Source organism: Trachypithecus francoisi, unplaced genomic scaffold (assembly GCF_009764315.1).
Source record: "Trachypithecus francoisi isolate TF-2019V2 unplaced genomic scaffold, Tfra_2.0 Lachesis_group6, whole genome shotgun sequence".
Classification (NCBI taxonomy): Eukaryota; Metazoa; Chordata; class Mammalia; order Primates; family Cercopithecidae; genus Trachypithecus; species Trachypithecus francoisi.
The window spans coordinates 107,647,254-107,673,555 of record NW_022681471.1 but is presented as its reverse complement, the minus strand read 5'-3'; the positions used below and the strand labels follow the sequence as shown (position 1 = coordinate 107,673,555).

At 41.8% G+C, this 26,302-nt stretch overlaps 1 protein-coding gene across 1 annotated transcript; it reads right to left on the bottom strand.

Moving 5' to 3' along the window:
* Positions 1-17,450: 17,450 nt before the first annotated feature.
* NR0B1 (nuclear receptor subfamily 0 group B member 1) lies at positions 17,451-22,619 on the bottom strand. Its single transcript, XM_033201035.1, has 2 exons — positions 21,224-22,619; positions 17,451-17,806 (listed from the first exon to the last, which is right to left on the bottom strand). The coding sequence occupies exons 1-2, from the start codon at positions 22,389-22,391 to the stop codon at positions 17,562-17,564; spliced, it is 1,413 nt and encodes a 470-aa protein (XP_033056926.1). The 5' UTR covers positions 22,392-22,619; the 3' UTR covers positions 17,451-17,561.
* Positions 22,620-26,302: the final 3,683 nt, after the last annotated feature.

The following is a 26,302-nucleotide window of genomic DNA, read 5'->3' as shown; positions in this document are numbered from 1 at the left end:
GTGGAAAACTGTCAGGAGCTAATACAGGCTAGGGTTTTGAAATGGGCCAGACTCAAGACTGTCTTCCAGGCTGGAAAACAGGATTCAGCAGTTGCGGCAGTCAGAACATCCCTCCTTTTCGTCTTCCACCCCAAGAGGGAATAAAATTTCTATGATTGTTAGTCTTTATTCCTCTGCCTGAGATTTACACTGGTTCAAACTGGGTCAGGTGCTCACCCACTGGCTGAAGGAGGCAGAACCTTGGCTCACAGCTCATCAGACTGCATTCAATGAGGAAGAGGTAATTTCGCCAAAAATTGTTGAGTGCTTTTAAGAAGAGGAAATTGATGCTGGCTGGCTAAACCATACACACTTTTGCTCCAACCATAATTCTTTTTTTTCACAGAAGACGTTTTCCTAAATTGCCATTTGCTTAATTCCCCCAACCCTCCTCCTCAACATCATAATAGGCTAAGAGTTTCCTTCTGTTCCTCATTAGTTCAACTCTTGCTTGATGTAAATCTCCATCCTTGGAGAAAAGAAAGTGAAGTAAACATAGACCTGGGATTGACTTTCTGTGATTGAAGATCTTGACGAAATGCAGACAGCTGGAGTGGGGTGCTTCATTTCTCTTCAAGCCTACAATTCCAGCCTGCTCTCCATATCCAGATCTGTCAGTTTTTCGAGTTTCTACTAAAAAGGCCTGATGGGTGGAAGAGAGGATGGGCTAGACCAGACAGATGTGGCTAGAGATCATGTTGTCAAAACTCAAAATTGAGACATCTGGTCTTAAAAGCACCTCATTAAATCTTATGACAAGATCTTCAAGGGCATTGTGCTGTTTGTTCTGGGAAGTAAAAATTGATGCTGAAATGAGTCAGAGCAGGGACCTCTGGCATTCAGAAGTGCCCAAGTCCCAGGTTAAAAAACAAAGGGAGTCAACCAGCAAGACCCTTTGGTAAATCTGCTCCTGCTTTGTCAGAATTCTGGCAATTTTCTCTGGTAAATGTATGAGGGGTTGTAGAGTGATCAGTTCCTTGCTAAGACCAGTTGAACTTGAAGGGAAGGCATGGGAATTGGCCACAGAGGTGACTGGTTGGTACTCTCATGTACGTGGAATCATGCAGTATTTGTCTTTCTGTGATTATTTTATTTCGTTAGCCTGACATCCTTAAGGTTCATCCACATTGTGCCACATTTCAGCATGTCCTTCTTTTTTAAGGTTGAATAATATTCCATTGTATGTATGCACATTTTATTTGTCCATTCATCTGTTGATGAACATTTAGGTTGTTTCTGTATCTTGGCTAGTGTGAATAGAGCTACAATGAACACAGAAGTGCTAATATCTCCTCACTCCAAAGCCTCTGAGACCATATTAGAAGGCAGTTCTGAAGAGGACAGGTGTGACCCAATCCTGGGAACCCTTAGGAACTGTAAAGGATCTGGAGGCTTACTTGAAAGTAAAATGCCAATGGCTGACATCCCTGTGGCCACTGGGGCATACAGTGGGGATATAAAGGAGAGGTAGGTTTCTATGGAGTCCTGGGATCAGGACATGTTGCACTCTTGGGCTAGTTTTAAAAGGCATCTTCTCTCCACAGTATAACCCCACACCAAGAGTTTTCTATTCTGCATCTTATTTCTTTTAGACTTAATTTATTTTACCTTGAATATGAAAACACAAATTTCAAAAAAAAAAAAAAAAAAAGGCAGACCTAGCAGGTGGAGATCCTCTCTTAGGTATCTGGGCTTTGACTGGGAGCTGAGAGGAATGACCACAGAGCCTTCCAGAGTGGAGGAAAACTGCCCCATATTGCCCAAGGTGTCTTCTTGGACCGGAAGGAGGACATCTGAGGAAGACTTAGCCCCAGAGAGATTGCAGGCTTGAGCAGGTGAGGCTGCTGTCCCTGTTGAAAGGAAGCAAAGATTTCCCACCTCTGAAAACAGAAGCTGACTGTTTTCAGCTTCTGCCAATCCGTGGCACTCTGAGGAAACTTGTAAAGCAATTTCACTGGGGTGCCTGGCAGCTGCCACTATTCTGAAAAAGAGCAGAAGGCAGATTGTGTTGAAGAGTAAGAGGGAATGATTCCTTACTTTACACCCCATCCAAACACTCCACATTCTAAGGAGGAAAAGATTCCTGGGACAGGCGCTCCGAACTTAAATCTCTGATGTTTTTTAACTTTTCTTTCATGATTTTCCAGTGAAAAAGTTATCTTTGGTCTCATTGTCAGAATAATTCAAATGATAAATTGTATTTATCTTTGAAGACATATAATCTGAGTTACCCTCCCTGTTCTCTTTTTATTAATGACAATAAAGCAATATTATATTAACATCTTTCTGATACATCAGTGAACAAACAAACACAATTATAGAGGAAAGTATTTTTCTATTCATAGTACTCTGCAATGTTATAAAACTTTAAAAAACAAAACTTAGAAAGTATTGTGGAGGAGAAGAAAACATTATCTTGGTTTGACAGATAAAATAGTTTCCTAGAGAAAAGATTATTTGAAATGGCCTAGAAAAGTATGCAAAATTTTTAACTACTAAGTGGAATTTTGGGAAGACAACGCCTCCATTATGAGACAAGATTCAAAAGAGAGTTCTTGTTTAGAAAAGAATGTTTCTTTTCTTTTAAAACATTAAAATGAAGACAACTGCAACAATGTCATGTGGTTGCAAATGTTTATTGATGTTGTTTTGACTTGTTTTTTTAATAAATGGGTTTATAGATCCCAAAGATGAGGCAGAATTTTTTTTGATGACTCGATGAGTTCTACATTTCCAGGATTGGAGAAGAGATATCCTAAAATCCCTTAAAAAAACCACTGGAAGTGCTCCAATTTATATTTCAAATTGTTAAATGAAAATATCTTCACAATAAAGTGAGGGGGCAAGTGCAGGGTGCCAGCAAGAAAGAGACAAATTTACTTCGCCTTTTGCACATCTGTGTTTTGAGGGAGATATATATAACCAATGAAAGGCCTTTCCTAGGATTTTGCCCTTTCAGATTGGAGCAAATAGTCTAGCCTTGGGTATATTGATGCATGCTAAGGAGGTGTTTGTTAAATAAATAAGTGTCCTCTATGGAAAGGGACTGATGATAGTGAAAAGGCTATCAACACACTATGGTCAAAAGTATTCAATCCAAATGACCTGGCACTGAGATTTGTGTCTTTCACAGATTTGCCAGTAAACTGTTAACAAGATGCATCTGCTGATAAAATAAAACTGGTATAAAACGATTATCCAAATATTTTCAAACAAATAGTCATTTCAACAGGTTTTTCATATTTATTCAGCCTCCTGCTTCACCTTTTCCCTGGCTATAGTAAGAAGCTGGTAAAAACTGGAGGTTCGCTACTGGGGGAAAAACAAAGAATAAGAAATTTAGAAGGAGAAACAATTATTTCTAGCCAAACCAAAGTCAAAATGCAGTAGCTGAGGATTCTTGTTTAGGTGTAAAGCATCACTATGTGGAGCACTTCAGAGTGAACCATCTCTACACCCATCAGATCTTAAGCTTCTTGATGGCCCATTATTTTGTACATCGTAGGGACAATGTACAAAGGATTTCAATTCAATCCTTATTTAGATTGAATTGAATGTTACTTGTGTTAATTACTTGCTGACCTAGAAGTTCTAGCCTGAACTTGCACAACCCCTACCAAAATATATTAGGATACATTTTGAGGAGGTTAATATCTGGTATAAATGATCAACAATCTGGGATTCAGTTTTATCACTTGTTACAATTTGTTTATATTTTTGGTCCTATTAAGTTTTTTAACTAAAAGCCTTCCTGTGAACTATCAGCAGATGAGTTTACCAGGCTGCCTTACTTGCATCTTTAATTTCCATCAAATCAAAAAAGAAAAAAAAACAAGTTTATAGGGGTCCTTCCAGTACACCATGACTCAAGTTTCCTAGTACCATCTAATTTGTAACTTTACCTTTCTCTGACATCAACATCTTGATGGAATTAAAGACTAACGTTTTTCATAATTTAACTTGCCATCAGGATGCAATGAAACCAGAGCAGAAAAACAAATACACAGTGGCTTCAGAACAGGAAGCTTTGTACATAACTCAAAGGAACTCAAGCAAAGAGAATGTAATTGCATGCTGAAATCAAAATGATTATTGATCTACAAATCCTTACCTATATACAAAAAGAAAAAATACCCAGCACTTTGGGAGGCCGAGACGGGCGGATCACGAGGTCAGGAGATCGAGACCATCCTGGCTAACACGGTGAAACCCTGTCTCTACTAAAAATACAAAAAACTAGCCGGGCGACGTGGCGGGCGCCTGTAGTCCCAGCTACTCGGGAGGCTGAGGCAGGAGAATGGCGTGAACCCGGGAGGCAGAGCTTGCAGTGAGCTGAGATCCGGCCACTGCACTCCAGCCTGGGTGACAGAGCGAAACTCCGTCTCAAAAAAAAAAAAAAAAAAAAAAAAGAAAAAATATTTTGAGGACAAAGGACACCCAATCTACCCAATTGTAACTTAATGGCCTTTTGTTGTCATGTGAATTAATTGATGAATAAGGAAAAGGCCCCATGGTTTTCTATGCACCTGTGTGTGTGTATTCTTAGTGACTGATTTTAATTCAAATCATTATTCAATATAGTTTCAGATATCATAGGCTGAAAATTAATAGCCCTGTTTTCAACTTCTTCCTAGTAAGACATTTAGCCATTGCTTTTACCATTCATTAAAGTTTACTGATATTAAATAAGATTCTTAAAAAGTAAAAATTTATGTACATAGAAGTGCAACCTGGCATATCATAGATCCTGCTTCAATTTCTATTTCCTAGAACACTTCTGATATGGTTTGGCTCTGTGTCCCTACCCAAATCTCATCTTGAATTGTACTCCCATAATTCCCATGTATTGTGGGAGGGTCCTGGTGGGAGGTAATTGAATCGTGGGGGCTGTTTCCCCCACACTGTTCTCATGTAGTGAATAAGTCTCATGAGAAATGATGGTTTTATCAGGGGTTTCTGCTTTTGCATCTTCCTCACTCTCTCTTTGCCTGCTGCCATCTATGTAAGACGTGACTTGTTCCTCCTTGCCATCTGCCATGATTGTGAAGCTTCCCCAGCCACATGGAACTGTAAGTCCAATTAAACCTGTTTATTTTGTAAATTGTCCAGTCTCGGGTATGTCTTTATCAGCATCATGAAAAAGGAATAAATACAGTAAATTGGTACCAGTAGAGTGGGGTGCTGCTGAGAAGATACCTGAAAATGTGGAAGCAACTTTGGAACCGGGTAACAGGCAGAGGTTGGAACAATTTGGAGGGCTCAGAAGAAGACAGGAAAATGTGGGAAAGTTTGGAACTTCCTAGAGACTTGTTGAATGGCTTTGCCCGAAATGCTGGTAGTGATATGGACAATAAGGTCCAGGCTGAGGTGGTCTCAGATGGAGATGAGGAACTTGTTGGGAACTGGAGCAAAGGTGACTCTTGTTATGTTTTAGCAAAGAGACTGGTGGCATTTTGCCCCACCCTAGAGATTTGTGGAACTTTGAACTTGAGAGAGATCATTTAGGATATCTGGTGGAATAAATTTCTAAGCAGCAAAGAATTCAAGTGGTGGCTTGGGTGCTGTTAAAAGTATTCAGTTTTAAAAGGGAAATGGAGCATAAAAGTTTGAAAAATTTGCAGCCTAACAATGCAATAGAAAAGAAAATCCCATTTTCTGAGGAGAAATTCAAGCCAGCTGCAGAAATTTGTGTAAGTAACTAGGAGCCAAATTGTAATCCCCAAGACAATGGGGAAAATGTCTCCAGGACATGTCAAAGGTCTTCACAGCAGTCCCTCCCATCACAGGCCCTGAGGCCTAGGAGGAAAAAGTTGTTTTGTGGGCCAGGCCCAGGGTCCCCGAGCTGTGTGCAGCCTATAGACTTGTTGCCCTGTGCCCCAGTTGCTCCAGCCATGGCTGAAAGAGGGCCAATGTAGAATTTGGGCCGTGGCTTCAGATGGTGTAAGACCCAGGTCTCGGCAGCTTCCATGTGGTGTTGAGCCTGTGAGTGCAAAGAAGTCAATAATTGAGGTTTCGGAACCTCCACCTAGATTTCAGAAGATGTATGGAAGTGCCTGGATTCCCAGACAGAAGTTTGCTACAGGGGCAGGGCTCTCATGGAGAACCTCTGCTAGGGCAATGAAGAAGGGAAATATGGGGTTGGAGCCCCCACACAGAGTCCCTACTGGAGTACCACCTAGTGGAGCTGTAAGAAGAAGGCCCCCATCCTCCAGACCCCAGAATGCTACATCCACCAACATATTGCACCTTGCACATGGAAAAACCTCAGACACTCAATGCCAGCCTGTGAAAGCAGCTGGAATAGAGGCTATACCCTGCAAATCACAGGGGCGGAGCTGCCCAAGACCATGGGAACCCACCTCTTGCATCAGCGTGACATGGATGTGAAACCTGGAGTAAAAGGAGATCACTTTAGAGATTTAAAATTTGACTGCCCAGTTGAAATTTGGACTTGCATGGGCCCTGTAGCCCCTTTGTTTTGGCCAATTTCTTCCATTTGGAGTGGTTGTATTTACCCTATGTCTGTACCCCCATTGTATCTAGGAAATAACCCATTTGCTTTTGATTTTACAGGCTTATAAGCAGAAGGGATTTTCCTTGTCTCAGATGAGACTTTGGACTGTGGATTTTTGAGTTAATGCTAAAATGAGTTAAGACTTTGGGGGACTGTTGGGAAGGCATGATTGGTTTTGAAATGTGAAGACATGAGATTTGGCAGGGGCCAGGGGTGGAATGATATGGTTTTGCTCTGTATCCCCACCCAAATTTCATCTTGAATTTTACTCCCATAATTTCCATATGTTGTGGGAGTGACCTGGTGGGAGATAATTGAATCATGGGGATGATTCTCCCATATTGTTCTCATGGTAGTGAACAGGTCTCACGAGATCTGATGGTTTTATCAAGGGTTTCTGTTTTTGCGTCTTCCTCACTCTGTCTCTACTTGCTGCCATCCATGTAGGATGTGACTTGCTCTTCCTTGCATCCACCATGTTTGTGAGGCGTCCCCAGTCACATGGAAATGTAAGTCCAATTAAACTTCTTTATTTTGTAAATTGCCCCCCAACTCGGGTTTGTCTTTATCAACAGTGTGAAAATGGGCTAATACAACTTCATTAGCATTGTTCATAAGAAATTTTGGTGTATCTTATCTAGAATAAACTTGTCTATAATTGCTCACTGTATCTGCCAGGATTTAGTTAGAACACAGAAGTAACACTAGTAATTTGAATAGAGATGATGAAGATAAAGAATTAATCACCAATAAACATACTTAAGTACTAAAAGGTGTAAAAGAAAACTCTAAGGGGTTCAGAGATAGCAGATTTTAAAACAAACAGCCACAATATCTAGGCTGAAGAGAGCTGACAATGTAAGAACAATAACTTAGCAGAGGATCCCCTCAAGATTGAGGTTCAGATCTCTTTAAAGAGAGCAGAAACAGGCAGCTTCCCGGAGCAAAGACACTTGCCAGAGGGCACAGATCATAGCTGGTGGGACCGCAAGTAGTGAGAATATGATGTGAGAGTATGGCTGACTGGAGCTGATTCACGAGGGCCAGTAGGCTCAGGTGCTGCTTTATAAGAAAAGAGAACAAAAACTGAAGGGAAAGTGCTTTCCTGCTGCTATTGCCTTGCAGTTTCCCTCAAGCTCTTACTTTAGTTGAAGCATTATGCCAACTGGCAAAGCAGAAATGTTTACAGAGTGTGCCTCTGATATCACAAAGAAAGGCAAATAATAAAAGAAAGATATAGGGCTGAGAGTCAAGAAATAAGTAATTGACACACTCATATATATGATTAACCTATCTTAGGTGCTCAAGTTTTTTTTTTTTTTTTTTTTTTTAATGTAATGGCCAATATATGTTTTCTTTCTTCCTCTAAATCAAGGCCAATAAACTTGCATGATCCTAAAAGCCCAGAAGATGACCCAAATGAGTAAAACAGTACAGATATAAGACAATAAGGAGTGGGATGAATCATGGTGAAGCAGAGAGAACAAGCCTGACTTCCTAAAAGTGATCCAATTCATAAATATATGTCTGTAGTCTGTATGGGGAGCCAGTTCACAACTGGTGCATGGAAACCCAATAGTACTGTGCTCATAATTATAAAACTAGATAATGAAGCTGTCTACAAGCCAGAGGATTTTATTTCGTTGTGTGGCTTTTGGGGGATTTTTGTTTTGTTTTGTTTTTGGTATGGCCAGTGAAAACTATCATTCTCAAGTTAGCTGTGGAACCACAGATTAAATTACTCATCCAGTAGATTGGAAAGGATTTATCATTTATCCACTGTTTAAATGTCTCCTGTGAGTCTTCTGGATAAATAATTCATAGTATTTAACCAGATATATGTGCAGGTAGGTTTTTAGTTAATTGAAAGTAATCATTTTTAATTTTGTGTCGGAAACAAAAGAAGTAAAGGAAGCAAGGTTTCTTGTATTTTAATATTCTACATGTTATGCCTAATTTGAATTAGGATACATTTCCACATTGGCAGTTCTCTTGTTTATGATTTAAACAGCAATGACAATAGTAGTATCAGACTCTATTACAATTACTTTGTGGAGGTAAAAGAAGAAATAACCACTTAAAGCATTGTAATTACATCAATGTTATTAAATCCTCTACGTGTGTTTTTAAAGGTCAAAATTCGAACATTAATTACCTTCCTGCACTGAAGCATGAAATGGCTTCAAAGTCCTTAGCTAAACAAGGATTGTGACTAAATTAGTGAGGGTGAAAACTAGACCTGAGAGCAACTACAACAAGATTTGGCTGTAAACGACAGAAGTTATGTTATATAGAACCATATGTTTAGTATTCTCAAAAAGGACTTTATTTCATGTGACTTTATTTTTCTTTTGAATGAAGGTAATTTGTTCAATATATAACTAAATGTATTTTACATTTTATATCTTATAAGATTGTTCATGTGTGTACAAAACTGAAACTCTCTTAGTAAAACCTTTGGTTCCAATTTCTGGTTTGCAAAATATCTTCATTGTAACTATATAATAGCAATACCACATTTGTCCACGGTTGAAAAACAAAAGTCGTCTTAGGTATCTAGGTTTCAAAATGAAGTACATTAGATGTATTCTATAAAGTGTCACAAATGTACTTACTCCTATTTAACTTTTGCAGTTCAGTTGGAACACAGAGTGGTATGGTAGGAACTCAGAGGCTCTTATCACACAAGACTACTTTCAAACTCTAGCCATGCCTTATGCTACTGATGGTAAATACACCCAATTGCTGAGCCTGGGTTTTCTCATCTGGGAAGACAATATTTAACTTGTAGAGCTAAAGTGAAGATTAAAAGATACACTCCATGAAAACCACTCAAAACAGTGCTTGGTACAATAAACATTAGCTTTTTAATTTGAAATACACCATGATTTTTTACTTGAATACACCATGGGATTTTAGATCTATGTATTAGGAGTAAAACAATGTAATAATGTAGACTATTTAGGTAAGTCAGACACTTTTATTTTATTTGAGACAGAATCTTGCTCTGTCACCCAGGCTGGAGTACAGTGGCGTGATTTCAGCTCACTGCAACCTCCGCCTCCCAGGTTCAAGCAACTCTCCTGCCTCAGACTCCCGAGTAGCTGGGACTATGGTGATGGGGTTTCACCATGTTGGCCAGGCTGGTCTTGAACTCCTGACCTCAAGTGATCCGTCTGCCTCAGCCTCCCAAAGTGTTGGGATTAAGGAGTGAGCCACCACGCCTGGCCACTTATTTTATATTACAACAAATTTGTTTCCTTTTCCATTTATTTCATCCCCCACCCTCTGCTAGTTGCTACCTTCCATTTTGTACTACTTACTTTTATATTTTGTTTTCTGTAGACCACCCTGCATCTTTTTCCAATCACTTCAAATATTCTTAAAATATCTGTGGGAACTTTTGTTTTTTGTATTAGTCTGTTTTCATATTGCAGTAAAGAGATACTTGAAACTGGGTAATTTATAAAGGAAAGAGGTTTAGTTGACTCACAGTTCTGCATCCTGGGGGGTCCTCAGAAAACTTACTCTCATGGTGGAAGGGGAAGCAAACACGTCCTTCTTCACAAGGGAGCAGAAGATAGAACTGCAGAGAAAGGGGGGAAGAGCCCCTTCTAAAATCATCGAATCTCATGAGAACTCACTCACAAGAACAGCATGGGCGGACCACCCCCTTGATTCAATCACCTCCCATGAGGTCCCTCCCCCAACACGTGAGGATTACAATTCTGGTTATAATTCAAGATGAGATTTGGGTGGGGACACAGAGCCAGACCATATAAGTCTTCCACGCCAAAATTGAACATATGTTTTCATAAGGAGGCTTTCTGACCTAAAAAACCAGGTTCATGGTTGGACATCACCGTTTATTCACACAAAAGTCCATGACTATGACTATAAGGGAAAAATCAAGTCTAATTCAGCACTACTGATCAGTAGGAAGTCTATATAACTAAATAGATAAACATATGGTCAACTCTCAGATATTATTACTTTAAAAGACTAACTGGTAGTGTCTTTCTGTCATACACGCAACTTATTGACTGATTGTGATAATGCCTAAGTGTACAATTTTAAAGCATGTTTAAATGGCTTCAGAGCACTATCTCACTCACCTTCATTGTAGTGGCTATATTTCACATACATCATCTAAGTGCAAGATGAAAATGAGTTAACATGAAAAGAAATTATAATGCTATGGGAGGCACCATCAACAAATGACAGAAAAAGGGCAGCAAAAGCGAGGCAACTGCAATCATCCAGACAGAATTTCTTTTTCTTTCTTTTTTTTTGAAATGGAATCTTGCTCTGTCACCCAGACTGAAGTGCAGTGGTGTGATCTTGGCTCACTGCAACCTCCACCTCCTGGATTCAAGTGATTCTCCTGCCTCAGCCTCCCTAGTAGCTGGGATTACAGGTGTCTGCCACCATGCCAGGCTAGTTTTTGTATTTTCAGTAGAGACGGGGTTTCACCATGTTAGTCAAGCTGGTCTTGAAATCCTGACCTCAGGTGATCCACCCTCCTCAGCCTCCCAAAGTGCTGGGATTACATGCGTGAGCCACTGCATCTGGCCCAGACAGAGTTTCTAAGTAAGGGTTTAAGTTCTTGTGGCTTCTCTCCGAAGATCTTCTTCTACCTATTATCAGGCCCTCTTACTTGCAACCCCACCACCATCATTCCACCAACCTCATACATCCGGATCAAAATTCCCTGACAAGGATAATCCAAAAGTTCTCTCCCCTCTCAGTAGAGACAAACTCCCATTTCCTCAGTTCATCTCTTCTTGGTGACCAGTATTATTTGAAAGGAAAGAAGGAAGAATATCTAATTTAGTAATTCTGACTAATGTGTGAACATTTCTGTTGGTACTAACAGTTTAAAAGAAGAATATTGTAGATCAAATTAACCTTTACAGATAGTATCAACACCTTTAAGAATTATACTACTGGGATCCCAGAACTGCCTGTCGTGTGCTGAATATAGACTTTCATCTATCACCTGATGAGAAAACATTTGGAGCTTTCTCATGATGGTGCTGCCTGCCAGCCAACAGTTGCATTTTCAAAGTTTTGCCATCCTAATTTGCCCATAGCACTGTTGGTAAAATATTTATAGTTTGTTGTACTTGTCTCTCATTATTTTATAAGAGAAAAATATACAGAAAAATGAAAGAGAAGAAGGTGAGGGTCAAATTGAATACAATTAAGGCAAGGATTGACACCATCATGTATGCCAAAAAAATACCCTCATTGGACTTACATAACAATAACGGGTTCAACCATTTAGGAAAAGGATATTAATGAATGCACATTAGTAACTGCATGTTAAAATTAAGAGCCTGTTGCAAGTTTCTTCTAACGGCACAAAGAAAACAAGATGCCAATAGAGGTTTGAAATCACGATGCAAGAACCATCAAGTTTACATGATTCTTAATCCCTCATCAAGTGAATAAAATGATTCGAAGTTGAAACGGGAAAGGAATGTTTGAGAAAGCCATTTGTGTGCTAAGGGCACACAAGGTGGAGTGATGGAGGTACTTCTCCTTTGAGCTGAACTCCACAGAAGGACTTTAAAAAGCTAATGTGTGTCCTCTGCAGTTTGGGGGACATAATGAGTTAGTGTCCAACTCTCACCTGGAAATCTAAAGGGCAATAAACAGGCTAGGCAGAACACAGAATGGGAGAACAAGAATATGTGGCGGGTTGAGCAGCCTACACTCAATACTTGGCAAAGCAAAAACAAGCACTTTTTTCAAGAAAGGGGAAGAGAGAGAGAGAGAAAGAGAGAGAGAGCGAGCACATTCATGCTGTCACAGGTTTATCTTACATCTTATCCAAAAGACTTGCCTAGAAAAGCTAAAAGACCCAGTAGAAAGGAGAGAGAGAGAGAGACAGATGTCTGGGGACTGAGGAAGGAGATATAAAACTAATGGTATAGAAGGAGTTTCTGGAGAGAGATCCAAGAGATCTAGGGTGAAGGAGTGTAGAGGAAGATCTCCAAATTATCTCTGAAAGCATCCATGAGAAGAGACAACTTTAAACATTTGTCATGGCCAGACCAGAGAAAACTACAAGATCAGCATCAGTGAGGTAAGAACTCTTCTGCTCCCCTTGCCTCTTTCTCCTTGATACCTTCCAACCCTGTGGATATCTGCAAATGTAAGTAACAAGATATGGAAGTAGGACTAGAAGTGCAAAGTGAGGAGAGATTAGAAGCCCCCTCTGTCCCACTGTAGGCAGTTAAAGTGGGAATGTCTCAGACTGGGAAGAATTTAGCTATTAACTTTCAGAGGAACTGGGTCAATAATCAATGAACCCCTGGCTTTGAGAAGCCTGTGGATAGAAATTAGGGGTTTCAAGAACTTGAATGGGAAAAAAATAGTTACACATATGTCTTCATGGGCTTCTAACTGAAATGTAGCCTCTCCTTTAATTATGAATGCAGGTAACACGACACAGTAATATTGGCAGTACCTGTGCAGAAAAGAGTTAACATAGTAGGTCTGAGACTGCTATCCTTAGGATGGCCTGCTCAGAAGGTTAGGTTTTGGCTGGCATCTGGGAACTTCAATTTTGAGAGTGTCCTCAACCTTCCCTAACTCATAGGAGCGACTCACTGTGCCTGGACAGTTTGTGCAAACAACATAGTTCACACCGAGCACCTACTTCCTTTTTGTGTGTTTGGAATTTTGGTACATGCTAGGTAGAGGGTACTACGTGACCAGCTCTCTATAAAAGCCCTATGGGTGGAATCTATAAAGGGTTTCCCTGAGCAGAAATAATCACACACATGTTGCTGAGTTTTTGTTGCTGGGAAAAGAGTATATCCTCTGTGACCCCTCATGGGAGGACGAGACTGTAAAGTGGCCTGCATGTGGAGGCCTGTGTGTTTTCTCCCTATGACCCAGCCTTATACCCTTAGTATATTGCCATAATGTACAACTGTGAGTACAAGTACCTGTGGAGTGCTGTGAGACGTTTTAGCAAATATCTGAATACGAGAGTGGTCTTGGGAACAACGACACGATGATGGCAGTGGTGAGATTTGCTAGAATGACCTCAATTCACTGAAATCTAGCTGCAGTATTATTTGGGGAAAAGAAAGAGAGAAGGGCAGGGAATTATGAAACCCCGATACTTGGGTGGCTATGGAGTTAACCATAATATGAAACAGCAACTGAGCTGCTGTCTGTGATCAGAGGTAAAAAGTTACCTATTGAATTTGGAAATGGTAGATTCATCCCAGGAGAGCTGGCTCTCTGGATCCGCTAGGTGCTTTTGACCATACAGAGTTGGCTCTGCTGAAGTAAGTGGGGCGAGGTGGGATAGGAAATAGTAGCATAGCCTAGGTGATGATAGCTTTGTTTTTTTGTAGTCTCTCCCCCTCCCTAACACCCTCGCAGGAGGAAAAAGGGCCCAAACATTCTGTACAATGGGCTTTGGATGTGCCAAATATCATAAAATGTAGCTTGTAGTTGTTCTCTCCTCCAAGTAGAGAGAAAAAAAGAATTAAGCCTGTTTCCAGGGCTGGAGCAAGGATTTCGATAAAGCAGAGGAGAAAGAAAGAAAGAAGGAAGGAAGGAAGGAAGGAAAGAAAAGAGAGAAAGAAAAGAAAAGAAAAGAGAAAGAAGAGAGAGGGAGGGAGGGAGGGAAGGAAGGAAGAGAGAAAGGGAGAGAGAGAGAAAGGGAGGAAGGGAAAAAGGGAGAAAGGGAGGAAGGGAGGAAGAGAGGAAAGGAGGGAGAAAGGGAGCAAGGGAGGAAGGGAGGGAGGCAGGGAAGAAGGAAGGGAGGGAAACCCACTTAGCTATTTCTTCAGCCTAGCTGCTGCTGCTCCCCTCCCTTTCCCTTCCATCCCAGCTGGGTTCTCCTGGCAGCTGTGATGTGAACTCTGTAAATGGAAAATTTACTGCTAGGGATTTTAGTAAACTCATAATAAGAAAAACCAGGAATTTTAATTCACAGCTTTGCATTTGTGGCTATTGCATGTGGATGTCTGATGAAAATTGATGTGCAATGTTATGTGCTTATAATTTCATAAATGCTAGAAGGGTCATCTCAGTCAGGAAAAGCTGCAAAGGAAAAAAAAGTGTTAATGAAACACAGCTCCCTTGCTTTTTTGCCACAGGTGGGCAGATTGGAATTTATACTCTTGGTATTGGAAACAAGGCTCAGTAACAGATAATTTATTTTATTTTATTTGCCATAATTATGCCTACTGGAGCCTCTGGAAAAGGGAACCAATCTCCAAATGAAGATACACTTTTGGGGTTTTCAAAGCAGGTTTCAGGGGTTAGGGAGTTGTGAGGTTTTGTTTGTTTTTGCCAATAAGCTCTTGTTAAATCAGATTTCTGACCCTTAGAGGCTGATAATTTTCTAGCCTGACATGCATATTTTTGCCTGGGTCAGTTTGAACAATCTGGCCTAACAGGGTAAAAAGTCCTTAGGAACAGCCTTGCCTGTTACTTGGACTTGAAACACAGGTATCTGGCCTACAGTGTCTTAGCTTTGCTGCTGCTGCTGAAGAAAAGCCTCTAGCTTTTTTGAATACTGAATTCACAGATCCTAATTCCCTGGACCTGACTGAAACCTGATACTGCCGGTTATAGCCTGTTTCAGTTTCAGCACTGAGCTGTGCTGAACTGAAAGTCCACACAAGCTCAATGAACAGAGCTCAAGTCTCTGGAACTGCCACAAATTTAAGACATCCCTGCGGGGTCACAGCTATAAAACATCATGGATGCTAGCTGACCATCTGGGTCACCTGCAGATGCCCTAGAGAAAAAGGCTTGTTCTCTGATGGGACCATTAGAAATGGAGCTGCTGATGAACTCGATATTTCTGATATGGGATACAAGAGCCTGATTGCATTCCTAACTTGTGATTCTAGCCGAAGGCTGCAATTTAGGAAAGGGCACACCACGGAGTATGTGACCCCTCTGCCCACCCCTGATAGATCAGACTCTCAGGGATGTCTCATGGCTGTTGACTTATGTTCCACTTTCCAGGGTAGTTGCAGTTTGCAACAATGGACTGATAGCCTGCCTTTACTTCCCTCGCCTTTCTCCTGTTGTACACACCTTAGTAAGGCAGTTTGATCATCCAATGCAGCGTCCTCAGAAAAGGATTGATTTTTGCTAGGTGTTCACTAAATAATGATCATGGAAAAAGGCATGGGGGGTGGTATGTAAACCCATTTTGAAAAATAATGAAAATCAGAATTTTGCCCTGACCGCTTGCTGAACATGATGTGTCTTTCTGGTTAAGCTGTATTAAAATGTTCCTCTGTGAAAATGCTTCTGTCCCCCTTACACACAATCCTTCCAGAAGGTGTGGGTGAAAAAAGAAGTGATTAGGAAAATTTGTAAAGCTGGGATTATTGAATGGGACACATTGATTTCGTAACAGTCGAGAAAAACAACCCTGACACCTGGGAAGGCTCAGGTGAGGGGGTAGGGCATTAATGATTTTTGCTTTCTGGAACTGCTTCTGGAAACTTTCCCCTGTTTTCGAAGAAAACTCTTGTGCTGCTTTTGCAAGTGCTGCAGGCGCTTTGGACTCAGACCAAGGGCTGAGCCTAGATGGCACGGGACAGCGTGACTATGAGCTGGCAGCAGAGGGCCAGCTTCCACTGCATGTCCCCGCAGAACATGTCCAGATGCCATCTACACTCACCAGGCAGATGAAGTAGTGTCAGTGACAGAACTATTTGAGACTGACAGCCCCAGGCAGCCCCTCTAAAACCGGGGGCTGAACGGAATTACTTTCACTGGACTCAATACCTTGGGGCAGGAGGCATCTCGGTGGGAGGCCACACTGGGGGCTGCCTGACCGATGAATATCCTGCTGGGGTGCCCTAACATTTTTAACTCTTTGTTTCCAGGGGACCACATGAGCCCTCAGGGATTACATGTGTGTGTGTGTGTGCTGTGACTATCATGATGCTTTCTTCAGCCCTACTGCATTCCTCTGAGAGCCTGATTTTGAGAAAATGTCCATAGGATTCAACAGACTGCCAAAGGGGTCTGCACAAAAGGAAGTTTAAGACTTCCTGCAATGGGTTATTACCCTAGACTAGATATACTCATTAATAACAGGCAATTTATTGCCCATAAACAAATAGACATATAGTAGCCTAAATTTTATCTGGAGACAAAGAAAAACTAGTTCTATGGATGATAATTAAAGGGGCAGCAGGAGTCAACAATAAAGTTGCTTTATGATTTCAGGCCATGCTTGTTCAATATACCAGTTACAAACATAATGTATCTAAAAGATGAAGCATAATTAGTGGTTTTATAATGATGTTGAGCTTTCTGGAACTATAACCTCTCGTTATACAATGTATGTTCCTTGTGGAACTTTAAATCCATAACTGTGCACAAAAAAGATACCCCAAAAAGCAGAAAATCTCTTTCACTTCCGCGTGTCTTTATAATTACAGATTGCTTCTTGACTCCAGTTGGATGCAAACGCAGTCTTCCATACAGCTGATGGAAGTGGAAATGAGGATAGAGCAAAGTGACCTGCCACTGATACTGGCACATAATTACATTCAATGTCATGATGTTACTTCCAAAGATACTTTTTGCTTATGTTGGCTAGGTTTAAATAGTTTTTGAAGCCTTACTTAAACCCTGCTGAAACCTTTTTCAATCAAGTTAATGGTTAAGACCTTAAAATTTATTATAACAATATGTACAAATTTGATTTGAGCAGGTTCCCTGAAATTGCTACACTTGTGAAAATAGCTTATTATAGTAGTACCCTGCTATTTTTAAAAAGATGTACAGAGATATGTTACCTGTTGGCAATGTCTTCTTTAACTATGGAACAGAGAAATTTATAACTGTCTGGAATAAAAGTATTTCTTTAATTGAATACAAAATACTCTGCATGTAAAAATAATAAGAAAGTTTATTTTAAAATATTTTACACTCTTTTGTCCACAGCTCTTTATTCTTCCCTCATGGTGAACTGCACTACTGCATTTGTGTGGCCCACAGGCCTTTACAACTTTGTACAAAGCATTTCCAGCATCATATCATCCATGCTGACTGTGCCAATGATGGGTCTGAAGAACAGTTCAGCAATGACATTGGCATTGATGAATCTCAGCAGGAAAAGGGTACTATTCAGTTCGATGAATCTGTCATGGGGCCCTTGGTGCGTCATCCTGGCGTGTTCACTGAGTATCTGCTGAGTTCCCCACTGGAGTCCCTGAATGTACTTTACACACTGCAGGCCCGGCACGTCTGGAGGGAGAAAAATCTCTTTGTTATAAAAACAGCTCACCACAGAGTCCTTAGATAGCTTTTTAAAAATACTCATTTCTGTTTCGTCCCAATTAAAAAAGACCCCAAGCTTCCTGGTTAAAAGGGTAAAATGTCAAACCAGTCTAAGTTTTCAGAAGCAACATGTCCAAGAATGAACATCATGTGATCATTCTTACTTAATATTCACTATATTTGTATGCACACGTTTGCAAATACACTGGCCATGAGCCAACAAATGCACACAGTTTAATATGACAGTGGAATATAGTTTAATGAATCATCACTCCAGTTCACTTTCTATGCAAATATGAAGAAGTTCATGATATTTCAAGAGGTGGGCACTTTACCTATGAGAAACAAGCCATGAGAAACAAGAAGCGTTGCCAGATGACAAATGCTTTTACCATTCTTCTTTGAACTTCCCACCATTATACTGATCGTTCAGCCAGTGGTGGTAAACTTCACAGCCACAAACTTTGACACACAGTTTCATTTTACCTATTTGCCTGCAGGCCAATATTAGTCTAGAGGCCCGAATAATTTGAAAGCTAACAATAGCCACTTAGCTCATTGTACCATGATTTCTGTATCGGGGAAGGTTTTGAAAAAAATAAAAGAATGATTCTTATGAGTATTCGAAAAGGCTCTTTTCAAAAATATCAAAGTAAGAAGTTTTTGAACATTCTTATAGTCATTAAAGTTAAAAAGTAAACATGAAAACATCACGAATTGCACCATGATTCAAAAATAACTTTTGTAATAGAAAACACATGACCTTTTGCAGTATAGTGTGATACCTAAGTAAGAGTGAATGAAATACAATGCAGGAAAGTTTAAGAGCATGTAAGTTTTTATAAGGAAAGTAATAAGAGGAGGCTGCTTTTGAAGGTCCTTTGATCTTCCATGATAATAATATCATTGCAAAGTTCTTTAACTTGTATTCAAGTAATAGTAGTTGACCACTTGGTTTAAATGATGCTAATGATGATTGTAATTATTTTCCTTCCCTTTTCCTAAAAAATTCAATGGAAAAGTATTTTAAAAGCACCATGCCAATCATCACAGAGCAGCAGAACTGGTGTTCTTTAAAAAAAATATTAATGGTAATAGGCGAGAGGCACTCCTATTACAGGCAAATATCAAATCTCATAAATAAAGTAAGAACAAAATTAAAGCAAGAATTTTAATCCATATTCCAATTCTGATTACCCTAGTTCACACATTATCATCCCCTACTACCTACCACTTGAGATCCAGGCTTAAGACCCAATTTCGTTTTGTTTGAATTCCGTCGATGAAAGTAGGAAGAGGCTTGCATGAAACTCCACCAGAAATCTGAAGCTTCTCTAGGTCTAGATTCATGACTTGTGGAAACTTCATCTTGTGAATGCCACATTACTTCTCTCTGTGTTCACAATACACCCCTTTACCTTCTCCCCATCCAAGTGGTTCCCCCCAACACAGACACACCAAACTGGCCTTCAAAATAAGGTCAGGGAAGAGAAAACGCAAATGGACCCCACAGTTTTATATCTCCTTAAGTTTGAACCCATATATATATATATATATATATATAATATATTTAAATTTATTATATGGGATATACAAAAGACAAACAGCAAAGAGAGGCCACACTCTTAATAGGCGTTACCTTTCTCCCCAATATAGGTACATTTGTGTTTCAAACACACTTAGCTGGTTAAACTTATACTGAGAAAGGATTAGGAAAAGTCAATCAAGAATAAGGAAGAAGTGTGCGTGTGTGTGTGTGTGTGTGTGTGTGTTAAAAGTATATAAAACAGGATCAAGGGAAAGAGGGAAACTGTTGATACTGAAACTAATGGAATGTAAATTTCTGGAAGCTGAGCCCCTTTCACCTTTATATCCCAACAGGACAAGGAACGTAGTGGATGATTAATAATACTAGCTGAAGGAATAAGAAGACTGTTTTCCAAATTATCTTGAGAATCATCTGCGACCCTTATTATGAATGCAGATTTGCAGACACTGGGCTAGAGCTACTGAATCAGAATCTATAAGGCAGGAGCCTAGAAAGACTTTTATCTACTCCCTCCACCCCCAACCACACACACACAAGTACTTCTTACGCACAGGCAAGTTTGGAAAACAATGGTATAAGCAAAAAGGTAACATATAATAGACACTGGGGTGAGCTGAGGTCTCTATGTCATGAAACGTGAGGTTTGAACGAATTATTATCCCACCAAATACTGATCTATGCACTCTCAAAAATGCTAGGCAGGGGGCCAGGACATAATCAGAGATTCCAGCACCAGGGAAAAAAGATACAAAAGGAGCATTATAAAAACTATCCCAACTCAAGTTGCCTGGAAAATTTTTTTCCACTTCAATCATTTCAAAAGGACGCTGGTTGAAGATGATTCTAGTAGTGAGAAACACCTGAGACAAGGTGCCTGGCTGTCCAGGGAGATGTTCCCCCAGTGATTTGGTTGCACCCTGTGGGACAGTATGTCCTGCATCCAACAGACAACCTGAAAGTTTGGTGCAGCCGACATCCCACAGGGCCCAGAAGATAGGACCCTCAGGTGCCACAACACACCAGCCATTTACTTTGGAGTAAGGTCACCTGGGACCTTGGGACACATCCCCCTACTCAGTAAAATGCGGTGGGGGAAGGTTACAGAGCAAAGGGGGTTGATTAGGAGGTCTCTAAAGTCTCTTTAAATTCTAAAATACAGTGTTCCTGCTCTCAGTCCCTAAAGTGTCTTTTTTTTTTTTTTTCTTATCCCTTTGCCAACCTGATATTCTTCACAGAGATTTGGAGGAAGGGATAGTCCAGATGCTTAGGACCATACAAATAACCATTCAGAGGCAGGCCCATGAAACACTACATCCAGTGTACTGTCTGACAGTGTCCCTAGGGAATAGTCTCTCTATGGGACCCTTTAACAAATGTTTCCTTTTTTGCTAGCCTTAATAGATCTCCTCCCCCAAAAAAAGGTTCTAGTAAATTTCAGAATGGGGTTTCAGAAATCGATGTCGCAGAATCTTCAGTAAGCAAAAACTTTTTTTAGAAAAAGATACGCTCTGGACTTCAAAGAAAGCTAAAGAAAGAATAACCATTTCCCATGAAGGCACAAACTTTTCTGTAGTACGAAATGTGTAAAGAGCTAAGTACAAACCTAAACAAACAACTCCACTCCTCTTGGCTGAGTTTCTGACAGCAGGCCACCCAGGAGAAGTGGTTCCTGGAGCCCCCCACCCCAACTCTGCTGAGTTAGTCATGATTTCTTCACCTTTGTCCCGACACTCTCCTGATCACTGAAAACTCCTTACTGCCCGCGCCCCTAGATAGGCACTGCCCGATGCTTTTGTGAGCTGGGAAAAGCCGATGCCCAAGGCCAGTACCCTTACCTGGGTTAAAGAGCACGGTCCCCTTGAGGTAGGCGTACTCCTTGGTACTGATGTTCAGACTCCAGCACTTGGAAAGAAAGCACTTGATGGCTTGGACCTGGGAGGCGGAGGGCACCTTCCTGGCCTCCGCCGGCGGTGCCAAATGGGGCTGCAGCGTGGACACGGGCAGTGGCTCGTCGCCCCCGGTCTCCCGCCGCCTGGTGGTGAGGATCTTCTGCAGCATGCTGGGCTCGGAGACGTCTACAGTCTCGAACTGCAAGCGGTCCTGGGCCAGCTCAAGCATGAGCAGGGACGCCCAGCAGTTGCGCACCAGCACCAGCTGCTGGTCCAGGGGCAGCACCTGGAAGCAGGGCAAGTACTTGACGAAGCGCAGCGTCTTCAACAGGCCCGCTGAGGCTGCCTCGCAGACCACCTGTGGACTCTTGAGCGCCACTGGCCGCAGCGCACCAGAGGAGGTGTCCCACCAGGGGGCCCTCGGCCGCTCCTCCGGAGCCGCCTGCACTTGATTTGTGCTCGTGGGCATGCAGTAGAGGGTGCTGCCCTGCTGCGGGTGGTCTTCACCGCAAAAGCAGCAGCGGTACAGAAGCCCCATGGCCCGCCCGCCTGGTAGCGCCTCTCTACCCCCTGGCCTCTGCGCGAAGTAGGAGCGGTCCCACCACGCGCCCACTGGCCGTGCCTCGGGCGCTGCCGGAGCCACGTGCGTTTGCTTTGAGCTAGTGAGCAAGCTGTAGAGGATGCTGCCCTGCCGCGGGTGGTCTTCACCACAAAAGCAGCAGCGGTACAGGAGTGCCACGGGCCGCCCACCCGGAAGCCCCGCTCTGCCCACCCCGGGATCAGAGCCGCACGAACAGCCCCAGCACGGACCCAGCGTCGCCTCAGGCGCCTTCGGTGCCGCGTATGTTTGCTTTGCGCTCGTGAGCATGCTGTAGAGGATGCTGCCCTGCCGTGGGTGGTCTTTACCGCAAAAGCAGCAGCGGTACAGAAGCGACACGTTCCGCCCGCCAAGCAGCCCCTCTCTGCCCACCCCGGGCTCATCGCCGCACGAACAGCCCCAGCACTGATCCACCAGCCGCGTCTCTGGAGCCTCAGGAGCCGCGCGCGTTTGCTTCGCGCTCATAAGCATGTTGTAGAGGATGCTGCCCTGCCACTGGTGGTTCTCGCCCGCCATGGCCCGCGGCTCCCGCAGCCCCGTTCTGCCCAGTGGCTGCCTCCTGGACCTATTTATACCTAGCGCGCACGCAGGCGCGTCGGCCGCTTCGGTCTGGGCAAGGGCGCGGAGGCGGGCAGGGGGGCGCGGTGCTCCGCGCCGGTGTATTCGCCCATGACCTCGGTGATTCGAAGGGGCGGGTGTTCTTTAAAAGCTGAAAATGGAAGAGGAACAGCAGCGTGGGAGCTCCTGGACACTTCCCTGCTTCCTCTCATTACCCCTTTCCCTGTTTCTCAGGAAGACTGGAGGAGAGCGAGCGCCTGGATGCTGTTGCAACTCTTTCCATTGAACCCTCGCATCTAATTTGTTCCCTTTATTGGGAGGGTAGGGGAAAAGAGGAAACATCTACTTCTATGCTCTTTGTAAACTTTCATTAAATTATCACAGTTTGTGAGACTCATATTTGTATATGGATAGGGAGGTCTCATTTTCTGAGACCTTGAAAAATACAGAACATAGACAAACATCATATGGGAACTCGGTGGAAATGCCCAATGTCAGGCTCCAACCAGACTTTCTAACTCTGAATCTGCATTTTAACGGTGTCCCCAGGGATTCACATGCACCTTGACGTTTGAAAAGCATTGGTCTAAATATACTATCATAAGCGCTCAGTTTAATTCCATCAGTATTTATAAGCGCCCACTATGTCCTGGATGCTGTGTTAAGAGAGCTGGGGGCAGCGAGCAGGATGTAAAAGTGCCTAAAACTTAGGATATAATAATCACGAGGGGATAATATTGTTACAGTGAGAATCGTGTTCATTTTAGTACATGTTTTTTTTTTTTTTTCTTTTAACTTTCAGGTTCAGGAGTATATGTGAGGGTTGCTATATAAGTCAATTGCTTGTCATGGGGTTTGGTGTGCAGATTATTTCGTCACCCAGGTAATATAGTATCCAACAGGTATTTTTTCTCATTCTCTCCCTCTTCCCACCCTCCACCTTCAAGTAGGTTCCAGTGTCTGTTGTTCCCCTCCTAGTGTCCATGTGATCTCTTTATTTAGCTCCCACTTACAAGTGAGAACATGTGATAATTTGGTTTTCTGTTTCCGCGTTACTTCGCTGAGGATAATGGCCGCCAGCTCTCATTCTTTTTCATGGCTGCAGCGAGAAATTTTGATCCTGGTAAAAGTATTCCACTGGTAAGTGTGTAATTAGCATTTCTTTTCCCACCCTTCCTAAGTGATCATGATAAATACAAGCATCAGGAAGCCTGGATCCATTGGTCTTCACTTGCCACACAGCTGTGAAGACATGGGGCAGGGAAGGGTATTGGTATATACCAGCTGGTGTAGAATCATTTTTACTTTTTCCCTCCCTCTTTCTGTTTTTGCTTCCTTCCTTCCTTCCTTCCTTCCTTCCTTCCTTCCTTCCTTCCTTCCTTCCTTCCTTCCTCCCTCCCTCCCTCTCTCACTACTTCTCTCTCTCTCTTTCTTTCTCTTTTTCTTCTTCTCCAGGACCTGGAATTCTCAGCATAAGAGGAAAACCTAGGAGACCCCCATTTTGCTTGCAGCGTGAAATTTTATTCTGCCTGTGAGAGGCCCTAAATAGCACAGTGGTTAAATCCCTGGAACTAGCACTAGATCGCCTCAGTTTTAATCCTCGCCCTGCCACTTTGTAGCATCATAACCTTGGGCAATGTATTAGTTTCCTTGTTGCTGCTTTGCTTACCACAAATGTAGTGGCTTAAGTTAACACAAACGACACAGATTTTTTATGTCATAATTCTGGAAGCCAGAAGTCTGAAATCAGTTTCACTGAGCTAAAATCAGGGTGACATTTCTTCTGGAAGCTGTAGGAGAGAATCTATTTCCTTGCTTATTCTAGCTTCTTGAAACTGCCTAAGCTCCTTAACATCTGATCACTTAACTCTGGCCTCTGCTTCCATCCCCTCTCTGATTCTTATAAGAATCTTTGTGATTATAATGGACCCACTCAGATAATCCAAGATAGTATCTCTATCCAAAAATTCTTAACTTGATCACATATGCAAAGGCCTTTTCATTCCATAAGTTAACAAATGCACAGGTTCTAAGGGTTAGGGCATGGACATCTTTGGACATTATTGAACCTATCACAGGAAAGTTACTTAAACTGTTTGTGCCTCAGTTTCTTCATTTGTCAAACATGCACAACAGTGTCTGTGAGGTAATCTTTATACATGAGTTAATTTGTGTTAAGTGTTTATAATAATGTTTGTTACATGGTAAGTGGTGGATGTATCAACCATTTTAGGACAACGTGGAATAACTTCAGGGTTAGGAGGTGTTCCTGTCCCAGCACTGCCACAGTTCTGTCTCTCCTAGGGAAGCCATACACACACAGTTTCCACCCAGAAGATTTTATCCTACTTTTTTTGTATGTCCACATTTCTTGGCCCAGACTCTAAACACTGGATGGGTCACGTGGTTCACACGATATTATGTATTGGCAATGTTGTTTCATGGCCTATTTCACTATTTGTCGTTTCCAGTATTCAAGCTACTGTTTGGGGTATCGTCATTACTGCTTCAGCAGTATTGTGGCAGTCTACACTCGTTAGACAGCCTCAACCCTCAAGTGCCACACAGGTACTGAGATCAGTGGCTTAATGAACCCACCAACCAGACTAGCTGAAAAACCCAGCTGACCTTAGTCCCTTCCTTATATTGCCAGAGCTAGTCACGATTTCATTTTCTTCCCAACACCTGATGTGATGTATTTAGTTGTTCGATGCTTACTGATTGTGTCTCCTCCACTAATAGAAAAGTCCTCTGAGGGCAAGGAATCTGTCACTCTGTATGGTATCCCAGTAATTAGAATGATTTCTGACACATAGTAGGTGCTTAAAAAATATATTTGTTGGCAAACTGTACCTTGAGAGAGAGAGAAGGCTATGGCTCCTACTGTCAACGTGCAGGCCAAGCACTCCTACCCAGCTATCGCTGCACTGACCCTGGAAGGAGGACAATGTAGTAGGCCTTGTTAGACTCAGCATTTTCTGGAGGCCTGTTTTGCTACTCAGAGTGCTACAAGGACTGTGGTAAAGTAACAGGAAAAGTGGGTTAACAGTCAAAAGACCTGGCCTTGAATTTGGGTTCTTCCACTCTAACAGAATAACATTAAACAAGTCATTTAACTTCACCCTTCTCATTTCTGAAGTGGGGACAAAATTCTATGAACCAATATTAATATGTACACTCTGTTCTAAGTCTGTAAGAAAGTTATTTTGCTTTCTTAACATGGTTATTTTCAGAAATGTTTGCTGACTCTTCCGTTACATTGGGATATAAATAAACAAGTTTACACTCATTTACTTTCTAATGATTTAACTTTGAGCAAAGTATTTAACATTATCTTAGCCTTTTCATCTAGGAAATAAGCAGTGCTATAAACTGGCTTTAATACATGCACCTTGGTCCCGTATCTTTCTAAATTTGTTTCGTCTCATCAACTAGATTTTTTTTTAATTCTAGAAACTTAAATCCATTTTCTGTGAGCAATCATTCCCACCTCACACATATCTGACGCCTTTGAATTTTAGGCATTGTCTGAGGTTGAAACTTAAGTGCAGTGCTGAGAACCATGAATTTGTAATATATTAGTTCTAGTTTCTCTTCTTTCTCATGGGCTGAGTCTTCCGATTTTCTTACTCGTGTTTTCCTTCAAGTTGCGATCTTCTATTTGCCACTCTGAAGGACCTTCTAGGTTCTCTGGATTGACTTTTTCTAAGAAGAGATTGCCTGCTTGTCCTTCACAAGTATTCATCCTTGAAAACATCACGAGAAAACTGACTTCATCTTTCCACTTTCCATTTGTTTCCCCTGAACAAATAGCTCCTGAAAAACAAAATCGTCCAAACACACCAGAGCAAGAGATTTGCACAGATTAA

Bases quoted from the DNA above. Each gene is read 5' to 3' on its own strand.
- NR0B1 (XM_033201035.1), bottom strand. From the start codon at position 22,391: ATGGCGGGCGAGAACCACCAGTGGCAGGGCAGCATCCTCTACAACATG. The intron at 17,807-21,223 runs GTAAGGGTACTG...TTCTCCCTCCAG, and splicing joins GACCGTGCTCTTTAACCCAG to ACGTGCCGGGCCTGCAGTGT.